Source organism: Ostrinia nubilalis, chromosome 28 (genome assembly GCF_963855985.1).
Source record: "Ostrinia nubilalis chromosome 28, ilOstNubi1.1, whole genome shotgun sequence".
Classification (NCBI taxonomy): domain Eukaryota; kingdom Metazoa; phylum Arthropoda; class Insecta; order Lepidoptera; family Crambidae; genus Ostrinia; species Ostrinia nubilalis.
Window position 1 is genome coordinate 1,107,883 of NC_087115.1, and position 24,399 is coordinate 1,132,281.

Genomic DNA, 24,399 nt, shown 5'->3' on the forward strand with positions numbered 1-24,399 from the left:
AATGCTTACTTCGTGCTAAAATTTCCAGTGACTCCCAAGACCGATACTGACGTCCATTACAGGCGTAAGAGAGATACGAAAACAACACAAAAATATGCTAAAAATGATACTGAAATTGAAAATGAAGTTGAAATCATAACAGAAGGTCCAGAACTTTCAACGAAACAAACAAGAAGGACCAACAATGAAATCTCGAAAGATAGTTTGAAATTCAAACTTCTAGCACACCTTGCAGATAGTTTTAAAGAAATCAAAGAAAAGATTGCACCGCTAGCGTATGTTAAAGAGCTACATTCTTCTAGAGATGATTATAAAATTGGGTACATTGCTGCTAGCGTGGATACTTTAGAAGCAAACTTAAACAAATTAATGAAAGAGCTCCAAAAAAATAAGTACGTCTGGGATGAGACGAAAATTCTGGAATTCTTCGATAAATTAAAAACATCAAACCATGTGCTGAGGAATCTCATGAAATACCTTGATGTATTGACGCAAAGAAACCAGCAAGTCTATGAGGTCAAGGAAGATGGCGTAGTGTAGCTTAATAAAGTGATATACTTTACAATCTACAACAATGTTTCATTAAAGACTCTAAATAAATGTGACATCACCCCAACCCATCTGGCCAGCGTGCGTGGAGATTCAAGCTGTTTGAAAAGTAGGGTAATTGTGCCGGTTTTCCGTCCAGCTCCTGTTTTCGTCCATTTGACCGACTTGCCACAAACAAATACGGAAAATTAGAATACAAACCTAACTTTCCGTGCAAGTTTGGACTTGTTACAATCTATAATATCTAAGTAACAGTTCTGCCTGCATGAAAATGTAATTTGACAAGTAATAACTCCAAAAAAATCTACGGAAGTTGCTGCTGCACACAGGTGAATGGAAAACGTCGTCAAGTTAGAAAAAAAACGTGCCGGTTAGGGAACTTTCATGGTATGTTTAATTACTGTTTAGACTACTTTACGTAATGTTTTTGGCACGTATGTCTAATTATTAGCATAATAAACACTATTTTAAGGGTTTATTAAAGTTTTTGTATAGAAATCTTAGATAATTAAGTGGACTAATACTAGCATCACAATTTTGCAAGATTTTGGTTTTCGTCCACGTGGACGGAAACCCTGACACCTAGTTAATATTTTTAATAATCATTTTACTTCAATGGACCTACAAAATACAATGTTTTTTCTTCCAATATGATCTTTATTGCTATTACATTAAACATTTTAGTTTACGTCCACTTTTTAACAGTGATAAACCCATAAAAACCGTTAAAAAGATGTGGACGAAAACAAAAAACAGCTTTAAACGTTGTTGTTTTCGTCCATGACGTCATGAGCAAGCACTGGGGTGGACGAAAACCAAAATTAGCTATTCCTGTAGATTAGTTTTCGTCCATTTGTCCTTCGACCTATTGAAATATTTTCCTAAATTTAGGTAAGAAACTTATTTAAATCTTTTTGATATCATTTGAAAGCTAACAAAATTACCTTTCAAATGATATACCACAATCCATAGTTACTGTATTGTAGAATTGGTTTTAAGTTAATAATTCAACTGCACCCTTTTTTCTACACAGTGGTCGAAAACTAGCGTACACTAGGACGAAAACTGATTTTTTTGGACGAAAACTAGTGAAATCGCCTCTTTTGCATAAAATATTTTTTATAAAAAAACCCGTGGTATTTACTTATTGTCATATAATATTAACGTAAAGTAGACTATATAAGGACTAAAATGACATTATGATACATATGAGTAAGGGTATTTTAAGATATTCATTTCGCATCACAAAGTTGGCAACTCCGATTATTGGACGAAAACTAGCGCACTTACCCTACTTACTTTTTAAAAGGTATGATATTTCAGATAGGCATGTTATCAATCGATATCCATAGCGAACTCAGATCATAGAAGGCATGATGCATGGCATGCATGGCATGATTTAAAAACAAAGGAAAGAAAAATAAAGAAAACAAATTGTTTCTTAACTACTTTATTCATATCAGTCTATATTTATTTAACTTATAAATAACAAATATATTTTATTATGATTCGTAACAGTTACATCCATCCATATCTTTATTCAAAATTTACTAATTACAGTTTATTTTGTATATTGCTAACAACAGTTATAATTATTTAAAATCTTATATGATGATCCATGAAAATTGTTTTTCTTTAAAAACATTTCAACGTGCTTTTAGCGCCATCTATTAAATGTCTTACTTGACTTAAGTTGTATAACAGCAGCGACAAATTTTACTACTCGACAACAGATGGCGGTAACTTTTAGCGACATCTAGTGTCAAGTAGTCAAAAATATTTTATAATAAAAACTTGAAAATAAAAAGTTAGACAAAACGTTTTTTGTACTTGTCTTGTAAGATTAGTAATAAAAATAGTCAATAAGTTTATTTCTATCATTACGCTCTTAGTATCTAGTGAAGTCGTATTGTTCACTGGTAAATAAATAAAATAAAGATCAACAAATTCAAATTAAAGATAACAGTTACTATCTTTACAACTTAGTTGATTTTAAATTTTGAGTAGAGAAATCTACGTCCACTTGATGATTAATTGAGCAAAATCCCACAAAATATTGAATGAAATTTTAGGCACAATATTAAACATAGAAACTTTCTCTAAGCGCCATCTATCCGGTAATTGCAACATCTCTTGATATAGCCACTGCTGCTATGAGCATTCTATATTTTTGGTGAGAGAGAGAGAGAGTTATTTTTTCCTATCCTTCTCTCTCTTTCTGTCTCTCTCTCTCTCTTATATGTGACTTTCACTACTCTATTCAGGATTTGACGATCATAACCTATTTGCTTGAGCTTTCCTGATGGGTTGCAGTATTGTGTCCATTACCACTGTGGCAGCGTTCACTCTACTGCACCTGTAATACGAAAAAAGAGGTTAGGAAGTGAATTAACTTCGAATTCGTTAGATCGTTTACTAGCAGCCGCCTGCGACTTCGTACGCGTGGATCCCGTTTTATCCCCTTACGGGTGGAGTTTCGTATTTAATCCGTTCTTAGTGAGCACCATTCTAAAAGGAACTCCCATGCAAAATTTGAGACTCCTAGCACTTGTAGTTTCTGAGATATCGTGATGAGTCAGTCAGTCAGTAAGTCAGTGACCTTTCGCTTTATAGACTGATAATATAAGATGACATAGATTTTATCACTGTCGTCTGTATCTGTCGCAGAACTAGTTAATGCAATGTAGAGATTATGGGTTTTCAATTAGAGACACATATGCCCGTTTTCACCATTGATCCCTAATTTTTAAGTGACCCCTATAGTAACAAATGGTGAGAAGGACGGTGGGCGGGAGTTTGCATCGTGCGGTCCACACAGCTTATGACCGCAGTCTGTGAAGGAACACTATCTGTGGTCGCGATCCTCATCAGTGAGGGAACGAGGAAGAAGAAGAATAGTAACAAATAACAGGAATTTTGTTATCATAGGGGTCACTCAAAAAATTTTATAAAAAAAAAAAACCGACTCCAAAAAACCTAGTGTAGGTTTTTTGGAGTCGGTTTTATTTTTTTTTATAAAATTTTACTTATTTCTTGCTTTTTAGTTAACTAATTATTACCTTGATGTTACCACTGAAGGTAGGCAGTACATTGAGACCATATTAATATTGTATATTATAAAAAAGTTAATCCCCAATTTTCCACCCTTGGGGGTGAAATATTTTCTTCAAATTCGCATGAAACCACCCTTTTGATAATACCTATTCAACAAAAAAGTAATCGTTCTAATTGGTTTATAATCGGCGGAGATATTGCGTATAAAAAAGTTCATCCCCAATTTTCCACCCTTGGGGGTTGCTTTTTTTATTATTAAATTTAAATGGGACCACCCTTGAGGTATTACCTATACGCTGAAAAAAGATTTGTTCAAATCGGTTCATAAATGGCGGAGTTATCGCGTAACAAACATAGAAAAAAAAAAATGATGGTGAAAACGGGCAATAGTCTCTCTAACAGTAGTGTAGTACACCTTGCCACATACCTCGGGAACAGCTCGTCGCACTTGAGCGGCGCCCAGCCCGCCAGCGCTTCAGACACCATCGTCTCCAGCGCCCTCTCTGCTGCCAGCTCACCCGCGAGCATACGGAGCGCCATTCTGCGAAAAATGTTTAAAAATTCATTTATTTTCTCTAAGTAGGCTGTACCTAATTCAATTATTTTATTTTTATGGTTAGTAATGAATACTATATTTTATGTATATTTTTTACATAATTCCAAACATCCAGTGCCTTCCTGCTACATTTATGAGGTCGTGAACTTTACAACTGCATCCGAACATTAATATGGGCTTGTAGAAGCAGTAAAAAAAGAAGTCACTATTGTCAACCTAAATTCTCATTCTTGTTGTTGATGTTGTTGATGGAAAATCATCAAACACTTATGATGCAACTTTTCACTACCACACAGCCTTATAGATTTATTTTTATACTAAAAACTTTTCAATCATCCATCATGGTTCTCTTACCCATTAATCCTCGCCATGGTCCCATAAGGCGCATTCAATTTGCTCGTCGCCACCAAATTCTTGCAATACAGCATCCACATACAGTCCAGTTCCGTATACGTTCCGTTAGAGCTCCCAGAGAATGACGTCTGAAGGTGGTTCAATGCGTGGGTGTTGCCATCTATGTTGCGAGAGAGCTGAGCTTGAGGAGCGTCTCGGCTGGAGAGCTGGTTAAGGACCGCTCTGGAAGTTGAGAAGGTCTCTATTGTAAGTCAAAGTCAAAGTCAAAATTTCTTTATTTGTTTAGACTAATAAATAGTTCTTACAAATCGTCATTTTGCTCTTAAGGAGCCTCTACATGTCTCATAATATTTTTACCCTACCAGCGCTTCGAGACCAACATTTGGCAAGTGCTGAGAAGAAGCGCCGCAACAAACTCAGTCACCACTGTCTGCCGGTTAATATAAATAAATAGAAATAGCAGTAGTAGGTAGGTACATTCGATTCAGGAGCAGTTCACTGAATTTACCATGCATTCTTGTATAGTGTATCTTATAATGGGTATACAAAATTGCGTGGTATAGGTAAAACAAGGTAGTGACGTGCTAATATCTAGACTTACAGATTACATACTTAAATAAATACTTAAATACTAGTAGAAATGACTCGCATACATGTAGGAGCAGGAGGAGTAGGTAACTCTCTACAGAAGCACCGCAAGCAAGTTCCACCTGGATTTCTCAACCACATAGGAACTTTGTTGTTAGGGCGACATGTTTAGGTTACGTAGGCAGGCGGACTTAGGACCACTAACCAAATCGAGCAGAAAAGTATGCCCTACTGGGAATTGAATCCAACTAGGACTGAGTAGGTGGTCTTTGTGGCACTAGACCACATAGGTGTTAAGTGTTAGTTAAAGTTAAACGCTGGCCGTAACAGCGTATTAGGTACACTTGGAAATTTCGACGGGTTCATCCAGTGTCTAAGTAGCTCAGATGGAAGAGCACTCGCCCGGCAAGCGAAAAGTCGAGGGTTCAATTCCCGCCTTACGCCTGTTTCCTATATTCAATCCTTGTCCAAATCCGGATTACAACTGTCAAATTGAATTCAGTTTTAGATTATATTTCCAAAATGTTCGATGCATTTACACTTTAATATTGTTTAAATAGTCTTATAAACAATATAAAAATGTAAAAACATCAAAAACCGCAGATATTTTGGCCAAAAACATATTAAAATTTGACAGTTGACTATCCAAATCCGTCCAATTTGGATTAGGATTGATTATACAGGGTGTTAGGTAAATGGGTATATGAGCCGACACTAGCCCATGTTAACATGGGCATATAAATGGTATGGTGAAGTCAGAAATTTGATATTATCATTTTAATTTTTTTAATTTTCATACAAAATATTTTTATAAAATCCGATTTGTATGAAAATTTAAATAATTAAAATTAAGATATCAATTTTCTGACTTCACCATACCATTTATATGACCATGTTAACATGGGCTAGTGTCGGCTCATATACCCATTTACCTAACACCCTGTATAGAAATCCAGCATTAGGCAGTTCGATTTTTTCAAGCTATTTATAATTTTCAAATTAGTTAAAGTTGTCATCGTTTACATCACTGGAACTCACTTGGTGTTCTTGTAAGCGCGTCCCAGGTGTATGGCGGCGCGTGCAGTACTCATGCCGACCTCGAGGAAGCTCTCCAGCAGACTCTTGCCGAGGTCGAAGTCTTCCACGTCTTGGCGGGCGTTCTGGCGTTTACTGGAAAACAATTTAAACTCGGTTGAGTTAAACGCGCACCTGGCGGCCGTGACGTCACATCGACGCTCTGGTACGAACGAGGTGTACGGGAGAGTGCGAGGGAGAGTCTCATTCCAAAGAGGTGCGCAGTTAACTGGATCTGGTTGTTGGCTCTTTTTAGGGCACTTAACACGTCCCAATATAGCTTTTTTTTTCACAATTTTCAAATTCCAATCACACAAGATTTTAGCACGATTTTGACTATAGCAAAAGCAGACTTGCTTTTAATTCTAAAGACTTCTATTTGTATCCTGGGGGCCTATTAGAGAAAGTAACATCGAAATCTCCTCACGGAGCGAAGTAGGTAATTACATAAAAAAAGCTAGAGTGAAGTCTGCAATTCCGGTCATTTTTACAACTCTGGTTTGTTTTGTCAACTTGGTCCAGGAGGACTAGTCATCCACATCCGCATTGCTGCACTAACCTGAACTTTGGACCAAATACCCTTTGTCAGAGTGGTCGTGGTTGCGCTGACGAGGTACACGGTGGGGTGTTCGGTCATCTCAGAGGGTAGCTCTCCTGGCGGTGTGCTTCCATTTCTGACGGTTAGAGGTGTCGCGAGTACACTGGACCATTTTTACTGTCGCGGAGGAAATGCTTTGCGCACCATCACCACTGCCAGGGGACAGGGTGGTGTGTGGGACTCACGGCGCCCTAAAAAGGGCGCTGCTCCGTCCTGACAAGGACGGGGTATACCCACCAAAACCTCCACGACGTTCCGTCATCGCCCGAGTGGGAGTGTCGCGAGCAACCGGCCGTAGCCTTAGACTTCCGTGACACCTTAGAATTCCGCGACAGAGTACACTGGACCATGGTGGACTAACCTGAACGCCGGGACGCTATTGTCGTGGTGGTAGACCTCGTTCTGCTTGGCTTCCACCTTGCTGGGGTCCATGAAGAGCGCGTTAAACGCGAATACATCCGGGTCTTTCAGCATTTTAGCACGCGCTGACTCCTGGAATTAAACTCTGGTTGAATTTAACCCCCTTACTAATAAAAAGTTACACAGTTGTTCAACACTGTTTTAAAATGACATTTACTAAACGTCACTTTAAAACACTGTTCAACGAGCGTGTAAGTTTTATTAGTGAGGTAAGGCATTTTATGGCTCAGTGTAAAGTCCTAAAAGTGTTTTATTTGAAGCTATGTTTGGTTTTGAAAGTTCCTGAATATTTTGAGTTCCACCTCTGCTTGATAAGGACAATAAAGTAAGTTGATTTTGAGAAACAGCACCGCAGTACCAGTAAACAGTGACCGTTGTCAGTCTCTTTTCCATATCCCAAATTCTCTATTTGCCTTAAAAGCAAATGCCATGCTTATGGATACAGGCTTGGGGATTGAGGAGGTGGATACTGGATTCTGGCAAGACCCAATGAATAGCCATGATTCTAAGAAAGAAATTAACTTAAATGACATGAAATATTACCTGATTTTCCCACGCCATCAGCTGAATGTTATGCAGCAACATTACATCCAGAGTCAAAATGCCAAACGACAGCAAATCCGTGCTGTTACTCAAAATCATCCTCCTACTATGATTCGCACTAGTATAATTATCTCCAAAGTAAATGTCTTTTAGTTTGCTCATTATTATACTAACATTCCCTTGCACTAGACTTTCATTTAGAGCTTTCAAAACTTGACTAAATTCAGTACTTTTGTTAGCAATTGTCGTAGAATTCTTCACAGTATCAAAATCGGGATCCGTGGTTATCCAGTCGTGTAGTTCCTGCACTTTTTCAATTAAGTAATTCGTCATTGTGTTACTTTGCATGTAGTCATCGTATAAGTTTTCATCGTTGTAGTATTCTTCGTAATCATCATGCTTTCTTAGACCAACCATGTACCCGTTGGGTAGTTTGATTTCTTCATGGATAAATACATCGGGCAGTGTTGGCTTGAAGTCTGGGATCGGTCTTCTGATACCCGTTATTCCCATACCAGCTAAGATATGGCTGGGTAATCTTGCCTGATCTTTCTTCTCGATCTTTCTTTCTGTGTGCTCAATAGTTGTGTCATGTACTGGGTGGATTTGAGGTTTGGAGATTAGATCTTCAGTTTTCTTGGCTTTTTCTCTGTGAGCGACTACATTTTTGAATATGGACAGCTTTTCTAGAACGTCTATGTCGTTTTCTACTTCGTCACTACCAGTAGATGTAGGGTCACTTTCTGTGGTGGTGGGGATCGGTTTTGGTGTGATATACACTGGGTGTGGATGGGAGTAGATTAGCTCCTGAAAATAAATGAAAATTTTATGTAGGATATTAAAAGAACTCTCTCTTGGGTAAATACAATTATATCTTAAAGAGCTCACTGGTCTACTATTTCAATTTCGTTGGGTTTGACTCAAGCATTACGGCTCTTCAGTATCTTGTTTTGAGTAACGCAGTCGGGTAAAAAGGTATGGATTCAATAGTATTGTGGATCCAAAGAAAACAGCAAATAGTGAATATGTCCCTGAATATATATTATTAGAAATAAAGAATAAATAAATCATAATAAAAAATAAAGCAGGAAAACTATTTAAGGCCGGGTAGCAGAGAAAATGGCGAAATGAGGTTTTCATTTTTCATTTTTGAGGTACTAAACAGTAAAATTAAAGGCTAAGATTTTTATTGGGCATAGTTGAGGATATTTTCTAGGGCTATTAACGGATGGAAACACGATTTGATGAAGTTGACTCGATAGAATATATTCCCAAAGTTACCTCTATTCGTTTTCTATTTATGGTTTTATTTTTAAAATAAGCGATTTGAGATTCTAAATCTTTTACTAAACTAAAGTTCAGAAATAACTTGAGGGCTTTTAACGGATGAAATTTTTATATAGCGTCTTATTTAGTTACTATGTTAAAAAATGTGGAAAAAATCGTCCATGACGGCTTGGACAATCTCAATCAGTCGCGCGGTGGCGCTTACGGAGGACGGACGCGTGTCAGTTTTATGGCCGTGACAGTTCGCGATTTGTCAATATTTTTGACAATGATGACTTTGATGAGTCACAGTATAATAATATCAGTGTTACTGGAGAAAGCTTAAATTTTTGATAATTAAGAATTATCAATTTTGTCTACCTATTGAAATTTAAATCGTTCGCATCCTTTTAAACGAAGACTACTCATGATACATAGTACATTCCTCAAATATGAGACAAAACCAATGAGTTAAAATTACATTTTAATAGAACCTTCATACAATCGTCTTACACTCTTTAGAAGAGCACACTGACACAAATAAATAATAAAAAATGCTGTCTAAGGTCTGTAGCTAAAGGTCTAAGCTGTAAGATAGAAGAATCTTCTAGCCAAAAAGATGGCAGATGCAGCAGATGTTAACGGATTTAAAACTGGAGTTCATATGACTCCTTGTAGACTTGAGTCTCTAGAGCGTCCCTTCCTCCACCATGCGTAAGAATGTTTCAAAAATACGTCTAAAGTCTGTAGCTAAAGGTCTAAGCTGCAAGATTGAAGAATCTTCTACCCAAAAAGATGGCAGATGCAGCAGATGTCAACGGATTTAAAACTGGAGTTGATGTGACTCCTTGTAGACTTGAGTGTATAGAGCGTCCCTTCCTCCACCATGCGTAAGAATTTTCACAAAAATACTGTCTAAGGTCTGTAGCTAAAGGTCTAAGCCGTAAGATAGAAGAATCTTATAGCCAAAAACATGGCAGATGCAGCAGATATCAACGGATTTAAAACTGGAGTTCATGTGTATCCTTGTAGTTTTGAGTCTCTAGAGCAGTGGTTCTTAACCTTTAAGTCATGAGGGACCATTTTACCAAATTTCTGTCTTGTCAGGGACCACCTCATAATCGGTCAAAACCAGTTTGACTGCAAAAATTAGTTAAAAGTGGTTTTGACCAAGGTGTGCAAGTGCACATTGTGGACCACTTGGAATGCCTCCAGGGATCACCAGTGGTCCGTGGACAACCACTGCTCTAGAGCGTCCCTTCCTCCACCATGCGTAAGAATGTTTCAAAAATACTGTCTAAGGTCTGTAGCTAAAGGTCTAAGCTGCAAGATAAAAATATAATCTTCTAGCCAATAACTTTAAAACTATAATTTGAACGAATTTTGCTATTAGTGGACAAATTTCTGCTCACGATGGACTAATTATCTGCTATACTCTCGACTCTCTAAAGCACAACATTTATAAAAATTTTGCTGCGGTAATGCACTCCAGGTAACAGTGTGTGATGCTCATTGCTCATAGTGATTTTCGATACAGAGCCCCGTACATACGTTATACATAAATTATGGAAAGAAAACACCCAGACCAATACAAACAAATATGTATGCAATTTTAGTATGATATTTTTATTTATTAATAAACAAAAATACTGAACAAAATTGATGCGTGTACTGATTAATGTAATTGACCACATGCAAAGCTTTGTGAATTGCAACAACTATAATTTATTATCCAAGCTCTAAATAATCGCTACTACGAGTAACTGATCATAAAATGTTTTTCCAATCGCTCAAGCTCCCGAGGATCTACCGATAGGTCGGGTGACGTAATCTTGAAATTCTTTTAGCCGGCGCGGAAGTTCCGGAAGGTCAGGTGACGCCACGCCTCTTTGAACCGTGTTTACTTTGGCAGTTATATTCTATATTTATTCGATTCTAAAATATATTCCCAAAAATTTTGAAAGTTGTTTTAATTTGTATCACTTGGATATGATTTGTATTAGAAAGTGCTGTGAGTGTGACGCTTGAACGGAAGGAAGTCAACCTAACCTAACCAACTGCGTATTTCTATACTGTGTAGCCGCGAGAGCTCTTTGGCGCGCTGTCTTGGGCGAAGTATTGCGCGCGAAGATTTTGACAGCGCGAAATACCTACTTTAGCAGAAATACCAAGCCTTAATATTCTGGGGAAACAAACAATATTTACTTTTCGCGATGTAAAAATAGGACAGCGCCATCTCTCATTCAAATCCAGAACTAATCCTAACAGCAACTCTGAACACATCTGTGGAAAGACTTACCGGCTCCTCCAAGGGTCTGGTGTAGGCCTGCGAGCCCCAGCGTGTGACGACGATGGTGGCGAGGACTAATGCTGCGCATACCGCGAAACAGGAGGCACTGGCGATGATCCACACCTTCAGAGGGACCTGTGGGATAGATTAGCACCTTTAATTTCAGTGGACAAAAGGTCTTATTAATAGTGCTTTTTATGAACTTTCAAGGAAAACTATAGCGGTTAAGGTAGATCAGATAGTTTAAGAGTAAAAGTCGTTTAACTCATCTATATTAGTATCTGTCTGTCTGTCTGTCTCGCTTTCACGCCTAAACCACTGAACCGATTTTGATGAAATTTGGCATAGAGATAGTTTGAGTCCCGGGAAAGGACATAGGACAGTTTTTATCCCGGTTTTGGAAACAGGGACACGCGCGATAACGTTTTTTTGTGACAGACAAAATTACACGCAGGCGAAGCCGCGGGCGGAAAGCTAGTGTATTATAAAATTTCATACCTCATGAAAATTCCTTAGAAGAAAATATGAAAAGTGACTTTGGATGAAGTAATTGCTTGCCTCTAAAATTATATTGTGGTAACGACGAACAACTACGGAACCCTACACTGCGCGTGGCACGACACGCACTTGGCCAATTTTTAAATAATCATCGACTGGTTTTGCAGGGTCTTATGGCTTATATACCGAGTGATTTGATCCACGAATCACCCACGAGGGACACGATGCCTGAAGGGGGTGAGTACCGTGAATAGTGATGTCAATCAACCAAAATCATTTTGTTACGAGTCAAGGGTCTTCACAGTCTACAGTCCGAAAGCAATTAAGTATTTTTGGGAGATTCGCACCGCGGTCCGAATTACTCGTGGAGCGAAATATCTGACCTATGGTCAAAGTAAACTCTTGAGACATCTTGTGTAGTTGTAAATTATAGCCTAAGTGCTGTTCTTCAGAAAATTGTGTGTTGAGCTTACGTTACAAAATTTTATATGCTAAAATTGTGTAGTCAAATGTGCAGCAGCGCCTAAAAATACTTATAATAAGGAACAAAAGTTTGGCCTAGTTACCAACACCTCAATAATACCAAAGAAAGCATGCAGCCGATTATTTCATGTATAAAGACAGTTAAATGCAATCGGAACACTTAGTTTCCGCGTGAATTTGTGCCGCTGTCCGTTTTGCATAATTCATTGCGCCTTACTCTGACCTTTAGCGCTATTTGCCTTGTATTTTGTTATTGCGCTACTTCGAGTGTATTTTTAGTAATAAAAGACGATCAAAATGACCAATTTATTGCTCTATGACATCATACATTATAATTTTCCTTTGCCGAAAGCTACAGGTAGTCGAACCTTAACTTTGAACTCCTCCTATGTTCTTCTGATTAATTTCGTTGCGGGTCCAATGACAGTCACTTTCCCCCGCAACAAACTTGACCTTCACTGGCTGGGTTATTGGCGGTCAAGCTGTAGATCCTGGCTACACAGGAGTTGCTGTGGTGGGAACGAGAGGTGGGAATTGTCCCGTGCCGAAAGGTACAATCATTTATTATGCTAGGCCCTTTCATGAGCTTGCCCACCACCACTAATCAAATGCCTTATTAAGTTTTTTTTTGCAACTAAGTATCTATACCAATTATACTATCACACTAGTGTGTATGTTTGTTACTTCTTCACGTAAATACTACTGAATGGATTTTGATGAAACTTTACAGTGTTTACAGTAAGTATTATTATTTCCTAGAATAACATAAATACCTATACTTAAGCTATAATTATTATTATGACTGACGATCTGTGACAAACGGAATTTCACGTGGGTGAAGCCGCGGGCAAAAGCTAGTAAATTATAAAGCTGAAAAGGGGCGAAGCAATAAAGAAAAATGTTAAAAAAACGGGAAATATTACTCAAACAATTTTTACGCGATGAGACACATGAGATGAGACAAACACGCCTGTATTCACAAACGATGCTTGCTTAAGTGAAGCAGCAAATCGAACGCACAGCGTTGAATAGAGCTCTGTGGTTAGTTCGTGTGTCGCGCACCTGAGAAAAAACTTTGAACTGCCATTAGGTATAACGAAAGTTCTGACGATTACCTTTTGACCCAAAATTTGAGCAACAATTGACATTTAACGTCAAAATCTAAATTAGATTTAAAATTGGAATGCACGCTCTATCATCGGCTCAAATCCAGCGCTTACGCATAGACTACATACATTTCCTGTATTACGTGTTGCTCGTTACCCAACGATAGCAGTCAACCTGCTTTTGCTAGCGGTGTATAATCACAGTGACTCCACCAACCATGCCATCTTACGCTAGAGGTGGTAGAGTGGAATCTGCCTGCTTTATACATTAACTAGCTTCTTCCGGCGGCTTCTCTCGCGTCGGACACAGAAAACTTTCAATGGCCCTATTAAGGTAGCCATGTCTCTCTCTTAGCTCTTAGTATCATTTATAAATCTCTTTATAGTTTCAAACCAATTTGTATGGGTAACTAACAATTTATTTTTATATTTACTAGCGGCCGCCTGTGACTTCGTACACGTGGACGTGGACCCCGTTATAACTCCATAGGGTTGGAGTTTCGTAAAATCCATTCTTAGCCGATGTCTACACCTTATAAGGAACTTACCTGCTACCTTTCTAGATGTTATAGTTTCTGAGATTTCGTGATTAATCAGTCATTGGAATTTCGCGTTTATACTTAAAAGATTTTGGTGAAAATCCACAGTTTAGTTCCAAGTCACTAGCATCTTCGTTTTTTATTTGTAAAACTTCGCTCTGTGAAGGGATCGCAAAATTAACTAACACGCTGGTGAATGCCAAAATCATCGGTCTGACCTGACAAACTAAAATTTATGCTGCCTGGCGAATTGAGGGTAGAAGATAATGTACTCACAGCTCTGTCCCTCTCGCACGGCAGCGGCCTCGCCCTGGCGGGGGTGGGGGGCGGGTAGCGGCGGCTCCAGTCGGTCGTGACGGTGGCGCGGCTGTCGCACGAGCCGGCTGACGGCGGCCGCTTCTCGTACTCGTATTGGAACATTTTCTGGAACAACAATCAGCAATTTTAGGATTTTAAAAGCCTTCTTCTTAGTCGTGTCGTCACAAAAAAGTCATTTATTTTTGCAAGTGGGCGTTTAAAACACTTTCACGAGTCTACATGACCCAGTATTATCCCTACCACTGCTTCGGGTCAACAAATGGGCCAGTGCTGAAAAGAAGCAGCGCAAGTAAGGTCTGTGGATTGTTGTGTGCGGATGCTATTACGATATGTTGCTATCTTAGCTTGGTACCTATATTCATGAAGGGGACCGCCCTCAGTAACAGAGTAGTTATTTATTTTTTCTAAGTCAGTATTCTTGACCAGGTCTGTCCTTAAAAGACTTTATCCCGTTAAATAAATCATCATCGGGAATTCGGAACATCTAAAGGGAAAAGTGGGAGTAGTTATTTCAACCAAAGAACGTCCACTGATGGAAAGAGGCCTCACCCAAGGATCCACTACTCCCGGACTTGCGTTGCCCGCATCCAGGTGCTTCCCGCAACCTTCACCACACTACGTCTTCCGGCCCGCGGTCGAAAGACCCACTATACCCCCAGGGGTAACGTGGGTTTGAAGCCCTAGCCACATCACACCAGCACAGCCCATTAATTACTTACTTTCGTAGCAGATCTAATGTACGTATTAATGTATGTGTGTTGTTCATTTTCCCCATGCTTGGACATTGGTTTTAGAGATCATGCTCATCATACCATGAAATCTAGATTAAACAGCGTGAGAAAACTAAGAAATCACATGTTACAACGTTACATTTGTCAACAAAACAGAAGATTTTCAATCTTGTGCCGTAGAACACAATGTTTTTTAGAGTGAAAGCGCATAGAGCGTGAATAATGTGTGGAAAACTGAATAAGCATTTACGGAAAATGACTGTTATGATGATGGTTGGGTTGGGTGACTGCTCATTTTGTTGGGGAATTGTTTTTTATTCTCGTGGGAGTTTTAGCAGGACATCATTCCCATTTGATTTCTCTAAGAAATAGGTTATTTATTTGTTATATAAATATTCCTATCTACTTCATTTTTACTTCACAATAAAATGCATTCATAAATTTAATCAACATAAATAAGTGCAAAGGAAATTATTTTCCTTGAATTTTAGGTATGGCGCCATCTAGCGGGGAGTAGTCAAATTAAAATTTCTCATTGCTATTTTCAAAACAACGTTGGATTACGTCTAATTATATTATCTGTGGTCTAACTAACCATTGAGGAACAATGAAAAAAAAACAATAATTGCTGCTGAGTTAGCTAGGTACTGTTTTAATTACGAAAAAATTTATTACTCTCAAATTTGTACTTCCTTCCGAACCGGTGGGAATCTTATACAATGGGCAATCTATGGGTGAATGGGACTTATCATTTATCACTGAACACAAGAGTACCATAACACAAGGTTTGTTGCACGTGTGAACCATTGTTAGTGTAGGTCTTAGATTAATAAAGGTGTAGGTACAATTAGTTCGTAAATGGACAAGGAAATAATGATAAATGAATGTCCGTTCCAGCCATCATGTTTTTGATAGTATGGAATTTGAGTCCTCCAGCCAGAATCCTCCATTTATTTTTAAAATGGGTTTTAGGACTTTAGATGTCATATTAAGTAATTTTGTTAAACTCCATCTACATTCAACTTCGAACTCCTTCTAAGTTCTTCTGATTAATTTCGTTGCAGGTCCATTATCAGTTTAAAAAACTTTCCCCGGGACAAACTTGACTGGTTGGGTTATTGGCGGTCAAACTGTAGATCCTGGCTACACAGGAGTTGCAGGTGGGAACGAGAGGTGGGAAATGTCTCTGGCATTCTCACTTTGGCAATCGACAATGCAGACCGAGTTTCACGCCCGTATTCACAAACGATGCTTGCATAAGTGAAGCCGCAAATCGAACGCACAGCGTTGAATAGAGCTCTGTGATTGGTTCGCGTGTTACCCTGTGCGTCCACGCGCACTGGAAGACCTCATAGTAATGTTTGTGAATACTTCACTTCAAGCACTGCATAATATTAGTTTGCATACTTAAAACCATCGTCAGAGGCCATCGACCCGAGCATAGAGCAAGTAGAGCGGCGCAGACGACACATTCTGCGCGGGAAGCAGATCGCGACGACTTCCGAGTTCGGCGCATGCGCAGAACATCTTATTATGGTGGATTTTAAGCAGGGGTGTTATGGATATCCGTAACCGTAACCGAAACTGTCGGATATCCGAAACCGATTCAAAAGTTTCGGATAAAGGCGGAGTCTAAATCTTAATATTTTTAATATAATAATACGTTACTTGTCTGGCATCCCCTGGCACCATTCTGATATCACCCGCCTGTTTTACCATAAAGCGGCTATGTGGGTCGCGCAGCGTCTTGCTATTAGAATTTTAAAAATTCTAATATCCGTAACCGAAATTATCCGAAACATTCGGATAATCCGAAATGTGCGACATCAGGTGCGATTGTGGTCAAATACCTGCCTTGTTATGCATAAAAAAAAATGATTTACTATCCGTAACCGTAACCGGTATAATATTATTTTAATATCCGTAACCGTATCCATAGCCGAAACTTTATATCCATAACATCTTTCTAAGATTTTAGGCTCTTTCACGGAGATAAACCCGTTTTTTGCAGGAACTGTTTTTTTGCATGATCCCGTTCACACGAACATCCCACTTGAACACTTTTTTGCGTTAAAACGAACGTTAAGTTGGAAACAAAATAAATGTTTTTCTTTCTTTCTTAGAAACTGCAAGTAGGTAGCGTAGGTACGAGTACGTAGTTTATTATCATTCTGTGGTACGAGCTTTCAACAAAGTTTCAAAAAGTCCTTCAAGAATTTTTTTTTATATTTATGATTAGATAATCTACTACTCATTGTGTTGGTGTCTTTATGGTAGGATTGAAACCCATGGCATTCTCTAGTGCGGACGGTCTGTCAAGCAAGAACCTTCTACTTCTACTTGCTTCTACCACAGATAATATAATACTACTTCTACTTAAGAACCTGCAATCCAAAAACCTTTTTTTTTATTTAACTAATTTACTTTTACTTAAACCGTTATAGATTGTATTGTAATAAGTATTTGTAATGCATTTAAAACTTGCGAAAACATCTCAAAACTGCCTCAGGTGGGAATTGAACCCACGACTTTTCGCTTATCGGGCTGATTGGGCCACTGAGCTAGGGAGACATACGATAAAACCATCTAAAACTAATTTCTTAAAAGAGAGGCTACAAATAATCTCCCGAGTTTCTTTCTTCGAAATTATTATTTAACGACGTAAGTAAATAATGACTGTATTTTCCCATAAAACTTTTACATAAATATTAGGTTCTCGTCATCACGATAATGGAAACAAAAGAAAAGAAGCTGAAAGCCATGGTACCCATGCCACGCTAGAGATAGTGATGTCAACATTCGACCCGATGACCTGTCGATAAAATTCAATTGATTTCTTTCTTCGATTACTGAGAGCGTCTAAAAATAGAAACCGTATCGTTTTTCTCTATTTGTGTCTGTGACCATAAATAAATCAACGTCCGATGATAATTTTTTTGTCGATCACTTGTCGTTGAGCTTTATAATTAATTGTTTTGTTGATATACATTTAATTTGTTACCTAAAATAAACTGGAGTTTTAGAGACATGCGTTTAAGATTTTTTTCATTACTATTTTTATATTTAATAACATAACCCTCCTTCTGGCGCAGTCGGATAAAAATTAAAACCCACTGGAAAAATGTGATGTTGGGGTATATTATTATGTTGAGAGATCAAAAGAGTTGTCCCTTTAATAGAAATTCATCTTTTGAATTATTTTCTGACTCTGATGAGACTTCTGAAATTTTGGTTTGATATTATTCCTATAGTTAGCTGTTATCCGCGTCTTTATACCATAACATCGGACATAATCTGGAAAAACATCTTATCATTGTAGTCCTTACATGACACTTTATAAAAGCATTTTTTTTTGCACTTTATGTACTTAAACATTGTAGGAATATATAGCCCGACCAGGAACATAAAAACCCTCGCCATGTTGCGGAAAACTAATGGTACTAATTTCTTTTAATGGCAACAGTAACTGAAAACTTCATTGACATGTCACCTTGCATGTCAGTCTATTGCTGTCAAAGTGTAAACAAACTTTATTTTAAATGTGTGCAATTGATTTTGTGAATTAAATTGCTAAAATATGTTTATAGTCGTGAAAGAAAAGTGGTTCACAATGTGTTAAAGTATTTGTCGAAGAGAAATACTAAGGGTTCGGACAATATTTTCATTGAATAATGTTTCCGACAAAGGTTGTCAAATAGACTGACATGTTTATCGTATAGTACAGTCCACTATGAAAATTAGCTGTGGTTTGTTTCAACTACCTATTTTAAAGTTTTTTGTCACTTTCTAAGTGTTGAATTTTATGGAATTGGGAAAGAAGTACCGAGTTTGAAGCGTTCATGACCAGACATTGCAGTTCAATATTCAAGTTCTGAATTTGATTATTGATGAATAATAAAATAAATCCTACTAGCTCGATTGATGTTTTCATTTAATTTATTTAAACCATAATAATATTTTTTCCTTAATTTATGAAAATATCAAATTAGCCCGTAATTCTGAATCCTGATACATAAAGTTAGCCTATTAATTTAACACAGGTACGACTGTACTCAGTGTTGCACTATCAAATGCAATTGACGCGCCTCTATGCCCAGGGTTTTTATGTTCCTGGTCAGGCTATAAGTATTAATTCTCGCAAAAGGTCATAAGCCTTGATCTCCTTAAAAACAAAGGTTATTCGATCAAAGTCACAAAAGTTTTGTGAAACATACTTAATTACTTAATAGGAACTTGACCAAAATTATATAATTGCCACGGACATTCGCACGGTCGTTTCAATGGTGTTATGACAGAAACAACAATTTATTTGAAGGATAGTAGATACCTGAACCTCCCATCATTAAAACTTCTTTATAGGTAGTTTACGTACTTTAAAAACTTTAAATCATCCATTTGCATTAAAAATATTTGTGCTTTTATTTGGAAATACTAAAAATTCATGTCAAACATGATTGAACACACACTTTAAATGAAATACCTAGTGCCAAATTATCTACTTCGTTTTTGTAACACGAAAAAAATCATATTCAGGAGGAAGTCGGGCGGGAGATTTTTTTTTGCAGAATAAGGCACGATTTGACCGCAATCGACAGAATGTTGCCCAATGGGCAACATGGAAAGCATTGGGGGAGGCCTATATTCAGCAGTGGACAGGTATGGCTGAGATGATGATGATGATGACCGAATGTTGTGAGAATGATGTAGCTATATGATGGTGCATCTGCCCTGTAAGTCCTTATTCACTGTCGCCTTGAAAAAGCCGGGGTTTTTTTTTAAGGATTAATCAAAGGATAGCGTCTTATACCTAGTAGTGGTAGTAGAAGGTAATAAGGCGATGCCTAGCATTCTACCCTCGGTAGAGGCAGTAGTAGCTATACTAGAATGTCAATACATTTGAATAATCTTGTAAGTGAAGCAACGCCGGGCGTGGTTGAGCTGTGGATGGGTGACCGCTCGGTGGTGTTTATAGGAACCGCTTCGAAGAGCACAGTAAGCGTGGTGTTCCGGTTTTCATCATTTTAGATCGATAATAATCGATACTAGCACTTTACTTATTTCATTGACTTTACTTATTTCATTTCATTGATGAAAGTGATTGATTTTAATTAAATCACCATGCAGCATGATGCATACTGATTTCTTGCGCCTTTTACGTATGCATTTTATTAATATCTTTGAGTCTACTGTTAATAATTTGAAACAGATACTCGTTCATCATTTCAGAAAGCTTTCCAGCACAACATTGGCATCTTATCAGGCTTTGTTTGTAATTTAACGATAGGATTGACAATATTCTCTTCAAGTAACTTGTGTTCTCACAAAACTGTTAGAAGTACTAATATACCTAACTGTTGTATTGGTTTTGTAAATAAATAAATAAAAAAAAAAACACTTTTGTTACAGTTCAGGAATTGGAACATGCCAAATTCGTCTGAAACCGTTAAGCTTTCGTTGTACGCGAATGCATAAAAAGTTCTTTACCGTAATATTTTCATTATACTAAGAAGTATCACGTTAAACCTTTTATTAAATCAGTCTGATAAGCAAATTAGCATTCTCTGGATTGCAGTACACATTTCTGCATAAAAACCGGTTGACTGCAGTACAGTTAGCGTCTGTTATATAAATTACTTTAATTAAAATAATTGAGAACGTTGCGCCGAGATACGCAGCGGGGCGCGTGCGACAAAATCTGATACAATTAGATGAAAAAGAGCTTCTTAAGCTGGATAAAATTGCTTAGTTTCACACCAGTTTGTTATCAATGTAAGATTTTTTAAGGAATGGGTTACAAATGTTATGATCATCAACAATAATTCATTACATCATCGTCATATTTTAGTCTCTCCTATAAGAGAGAGACCCTTCTTAATTTACCAGAGGCAAAAGAAAGGCAGCATAACGACTAGCCAGATGAGTTGGGTAGGTCTGATTTTCGCACATTTTTCTCTTCATGATCATCATCATCTCAGCCATAGGACGTCCACTGCTGGACAAAGGCCTCCCCCAAGGATTTCCATTAGGTGAACCGACGATCTGCTGAAGGTCGCAGGAGGTGCCTGGATGCAGGCGGAGCAGAATTTTTTTATAGAAATCCTTGGAAATGCCGAACTTATTTCAAACCAATTTTAAAACTTGAAACAATGTTGCCTCAGGTGTTAATAGGTCGCGTGAGGGTTCAATTTCCACGTGAGCATTTTTTTTTTTAGTTTCACTTGCTCGTATTCTTTATCAGTACATAAGGAGGATAAAAACCTGCACTTCCCACACTGACCAGATGGGTTGGGGAGCCCTGATGTTCGCATATATATAGGACCCTTATATACAGGGTGGAATTTTGTAATGCCACCTGGAGGGAAAGTACTCTTAATACTGTAGATAGAAAATTTTACTGATAGAAAACATTCCTTTATATTTGAAATGAAATAGAACTGCATTCAAAGATTTCCAAAAAATTGCTTGCCACACCTGGAATTCGAACCAACTAAAATCTGTAAAAAATTACACCCTATATTTTTATTGCATCGATCGTTAGGATTGTATAAGGATGAAATCTCTCTAACAAACTTGATATATCAAATGAAAGGAAAACCATGAAATCTTAAATTATTTTAATAATGTACAGGAAATTGTATGGTATGGTAGAGAATTTTCAAAAAAAATCGAATATCTTAGAATGCTGCAGTTCTCTTTCTTTTCAAAAAGAAAGGAATTTTTTATCTACAGTATTAAGAGTACTTTCCCTCCAGGTGGCATTACAAAATTCCACCCTGTATGCCCGTTTTCACCATCAAACCCTAATTTTTAAGTGACTGCTTTGCAAACAAAATTCCTGTTATGTGTTACCATAGGGGTCACTTAAAAATTAGGGATTGATGATGAAAACGGGCATTAGTTGCCTTTTAGGACACCCACAGGAGTAGTGGGGTGGTCTTAATTAAAGTTAGTCTGCCAGAACCACACGGCTAAAGTCTACATTACGTGAAGTGAATTAAGGAAAGTATCAATAGTGGTTAACTAAGTAACCTGCAAGATTGTAGCAATTGTAACAAAAGAATCCTCGCAGTTCTCGGTTCAGATACATATCAATTAATCGTATGTCACGAAAGTCAATTAAACGACTTACTTAAAGGGCAGTCTCACGTGTTTATTGACCTCACTGGTTACTGGAAAATACCTATTTTTAAAACACTACCTTCAGTCTGCGGCTTTACCTGATAATATAGCTCTGCCGATAATATCACACATTTCCCAAAAAAATGTACCCACTTTGTCTTGTTCTCACATTTTAAAATTAAATAAATTGATCGAGTGAAACATTCTTAAATTATTTTAAGGCTAGAAATATTTTTTTAGTAAAAAAACAATAGTTTTAAGAAGAATAATCAAGTGTTTGGTCATCGAACATCGAAGGGCTGTCACTATTAACTTTTAATATTTGAAACTTTTTTTTACTTAACAGCATTTAAACTGAATCAGTATATGTTATCAACAATCATATATTTATAGTAGCTGTACGTGTGCCTGTAAGTTTGTGTCTTTTTCATAATTATCCTGTATGTAACATGACCTGCTGGCTGCTTTTAAAGGACTTCGAATAGAAAGTAGTTTCAAACTTGAAATAAAGCTCACTTTTAAAATGTACAGGCTAAAATTTAAGGACTTTCTCTTATCGATATATTACGTCAACTCTATCATACCGCTCTCTTATTGTTTCTTCATACACAAATGTAGAAATTAAATACTTGACCAATATCTGAAAAATTCAAAAGCAAAAAAAATACTTGCATCCTTTTAAAAAAAAAATTACCTTATCATTTCAAAGAGCGATTAAGTGTTTCTAAATATCCAATGTACATGGAGCAATCGCCTCTTTAGCTACGTCTAGTCATAATAATATGCATATCCATGCAATACCGTTGCAATTGCAATACGCATTCCTGTTTGTATGCAAATTAATTGAAAACACTTCGTAAATAATGATTAATGTTTTTTAAAAAAAAGGCCAGTAAACAAAACAATACGACTTACCAAAAACTAAATCAATTATTTTATTTTCGAAGTTATCGATATATTTTCCTAATACGTATCTGTCACATCACTATCACTATTTCCTTTTTTCGCAAATGTCATTCATAAAAAAAAATAAACACAGACCAAGGAGTTTTGTCGGAAAAGTTCGCGCCAAAATGGCGTGTGGTCCCGCGCGCGCTTTTTACCAAACTAAAGCAAGAAACAGTTATGAGTACGTTGTCACCGCGATCGGGGAAAGTTTCAAAGATGCGCGATGTGCGCAAATAATTTACGTTTATTATGCTGTGCTCTAGTTTCTCTATGACCCTTAACTTTTCGGTGAAAACTTTTTAGATGAATCTGCGACCATAGATTACAGCTATGTTGGTTTTTACAGCTTCTTTTTACTTTATGGCTGAGTTTTTACTGTTAAATGCATTTAGCGTACTTTAATGAAAACATAAACAGTAGTTAGTAACTAGGTACTATGATCCACCATTAAATTAGTAGTTTTGGGACAGATAAGTAGGTACATAAAGTCTTTTAACAGTATAAATTTTATAGTTATTGTAGTTACCTATAATTCATTTTAAGATTACTAACGAACCCCTGTGCGATGTAAAATCCTGAAACAGATTCAGTACACTATTATGTAATATTTTTTATTTTTATTAAGAGGGAAAACATAAAACTGAAAATTATTTAGCCATGGCACGATCGACTGGACTAAAAGCCGTGATATACCGGTTGGCCAACGGCCACCCCACTATACTCAACTCAAATTCCCTGTTTTGCCTAACTTTTTGGTTAGCTGGAAGACAATGCCACATGACATTAAGCTGCTCCATCTGTACCAATAGCGATTTAGATAAAACTTCTATTACTCAAACTATGTATCCCAAACTTTTACCTCAGAAGGACTCAAACCAACGCAGCTGGAACGCAAACCATCTTCATCTTTCTAACTATCCATGATTTTTATCACTGAGAAATTAACAGTGACAATTAACTATTAACTATGATATAAAATAATCATCACTGCTATAAAAAAGAAGAGAAAAAGTAATGTGTAATTGTAAGTTTAAATGGCACTAACGGTTCATACAATGACGGTAATTCTACAAATTACTCTCGTCTAATAAGCGCTGCTAAGGGCCGCCGCAAACGATCACACTAAAGAGTTGAAGAGAATTTTCTTATGGCATTATGTAAAACAGACAAAACATTCAGTCGAATCGAGAACCCTTTTTTAAGTCGGTTAATAACCAGTTAAGTCCTAGCGGACTAGGTACTAGCACGGAATCCCAGAAAACACTCACTATTAATAATTACTTTATTTATTTATTTTATTAATTTTATTAGGGATCACAAACAATTGTACAAACAGATTTAACAAAATGTCTAAATCTTGTAAAC

General features: G+C 37.3%; 1 protein-coding gene across 1 annotated transcript; it reads right to left on the reverse strand.

Moving 5' to 3' along the window:
- Positions 1-1,983: 1,983 nt before the first annotated feature.
- LOC135085454 (uncharacterized) lies at positions 1,984-23,202 on the reverse strand. The gene is made up of 9 exons (XM_063980250.1): positions 23,002-23,202; positions 14,195-14,341; positions 11,302-11,427; positions 7,737-8,543; positions 7,135-7,265; positions 6,140-6,271; positions 4,514-4,735; positions 4,031-4,144; positions 1,984-2,905 (listed from the first exon to the last, which is right to left on the reverse strand). Exons 2-9 carry the CDS (start codon positions 14,336-14,338, stop codon positions 2,824-2,826), a joined length of 1,758 nt encoding a protein of 585 aa, XP_063836320.1. The 5' UTR covers positions 14,339-14,341; positions 23,002-23,202; the 3' UTR covers positions 1,984-2,823.
- Between the last annotated feature and the right edge of the window lie 1,197 nt (positions 23,203-24,399).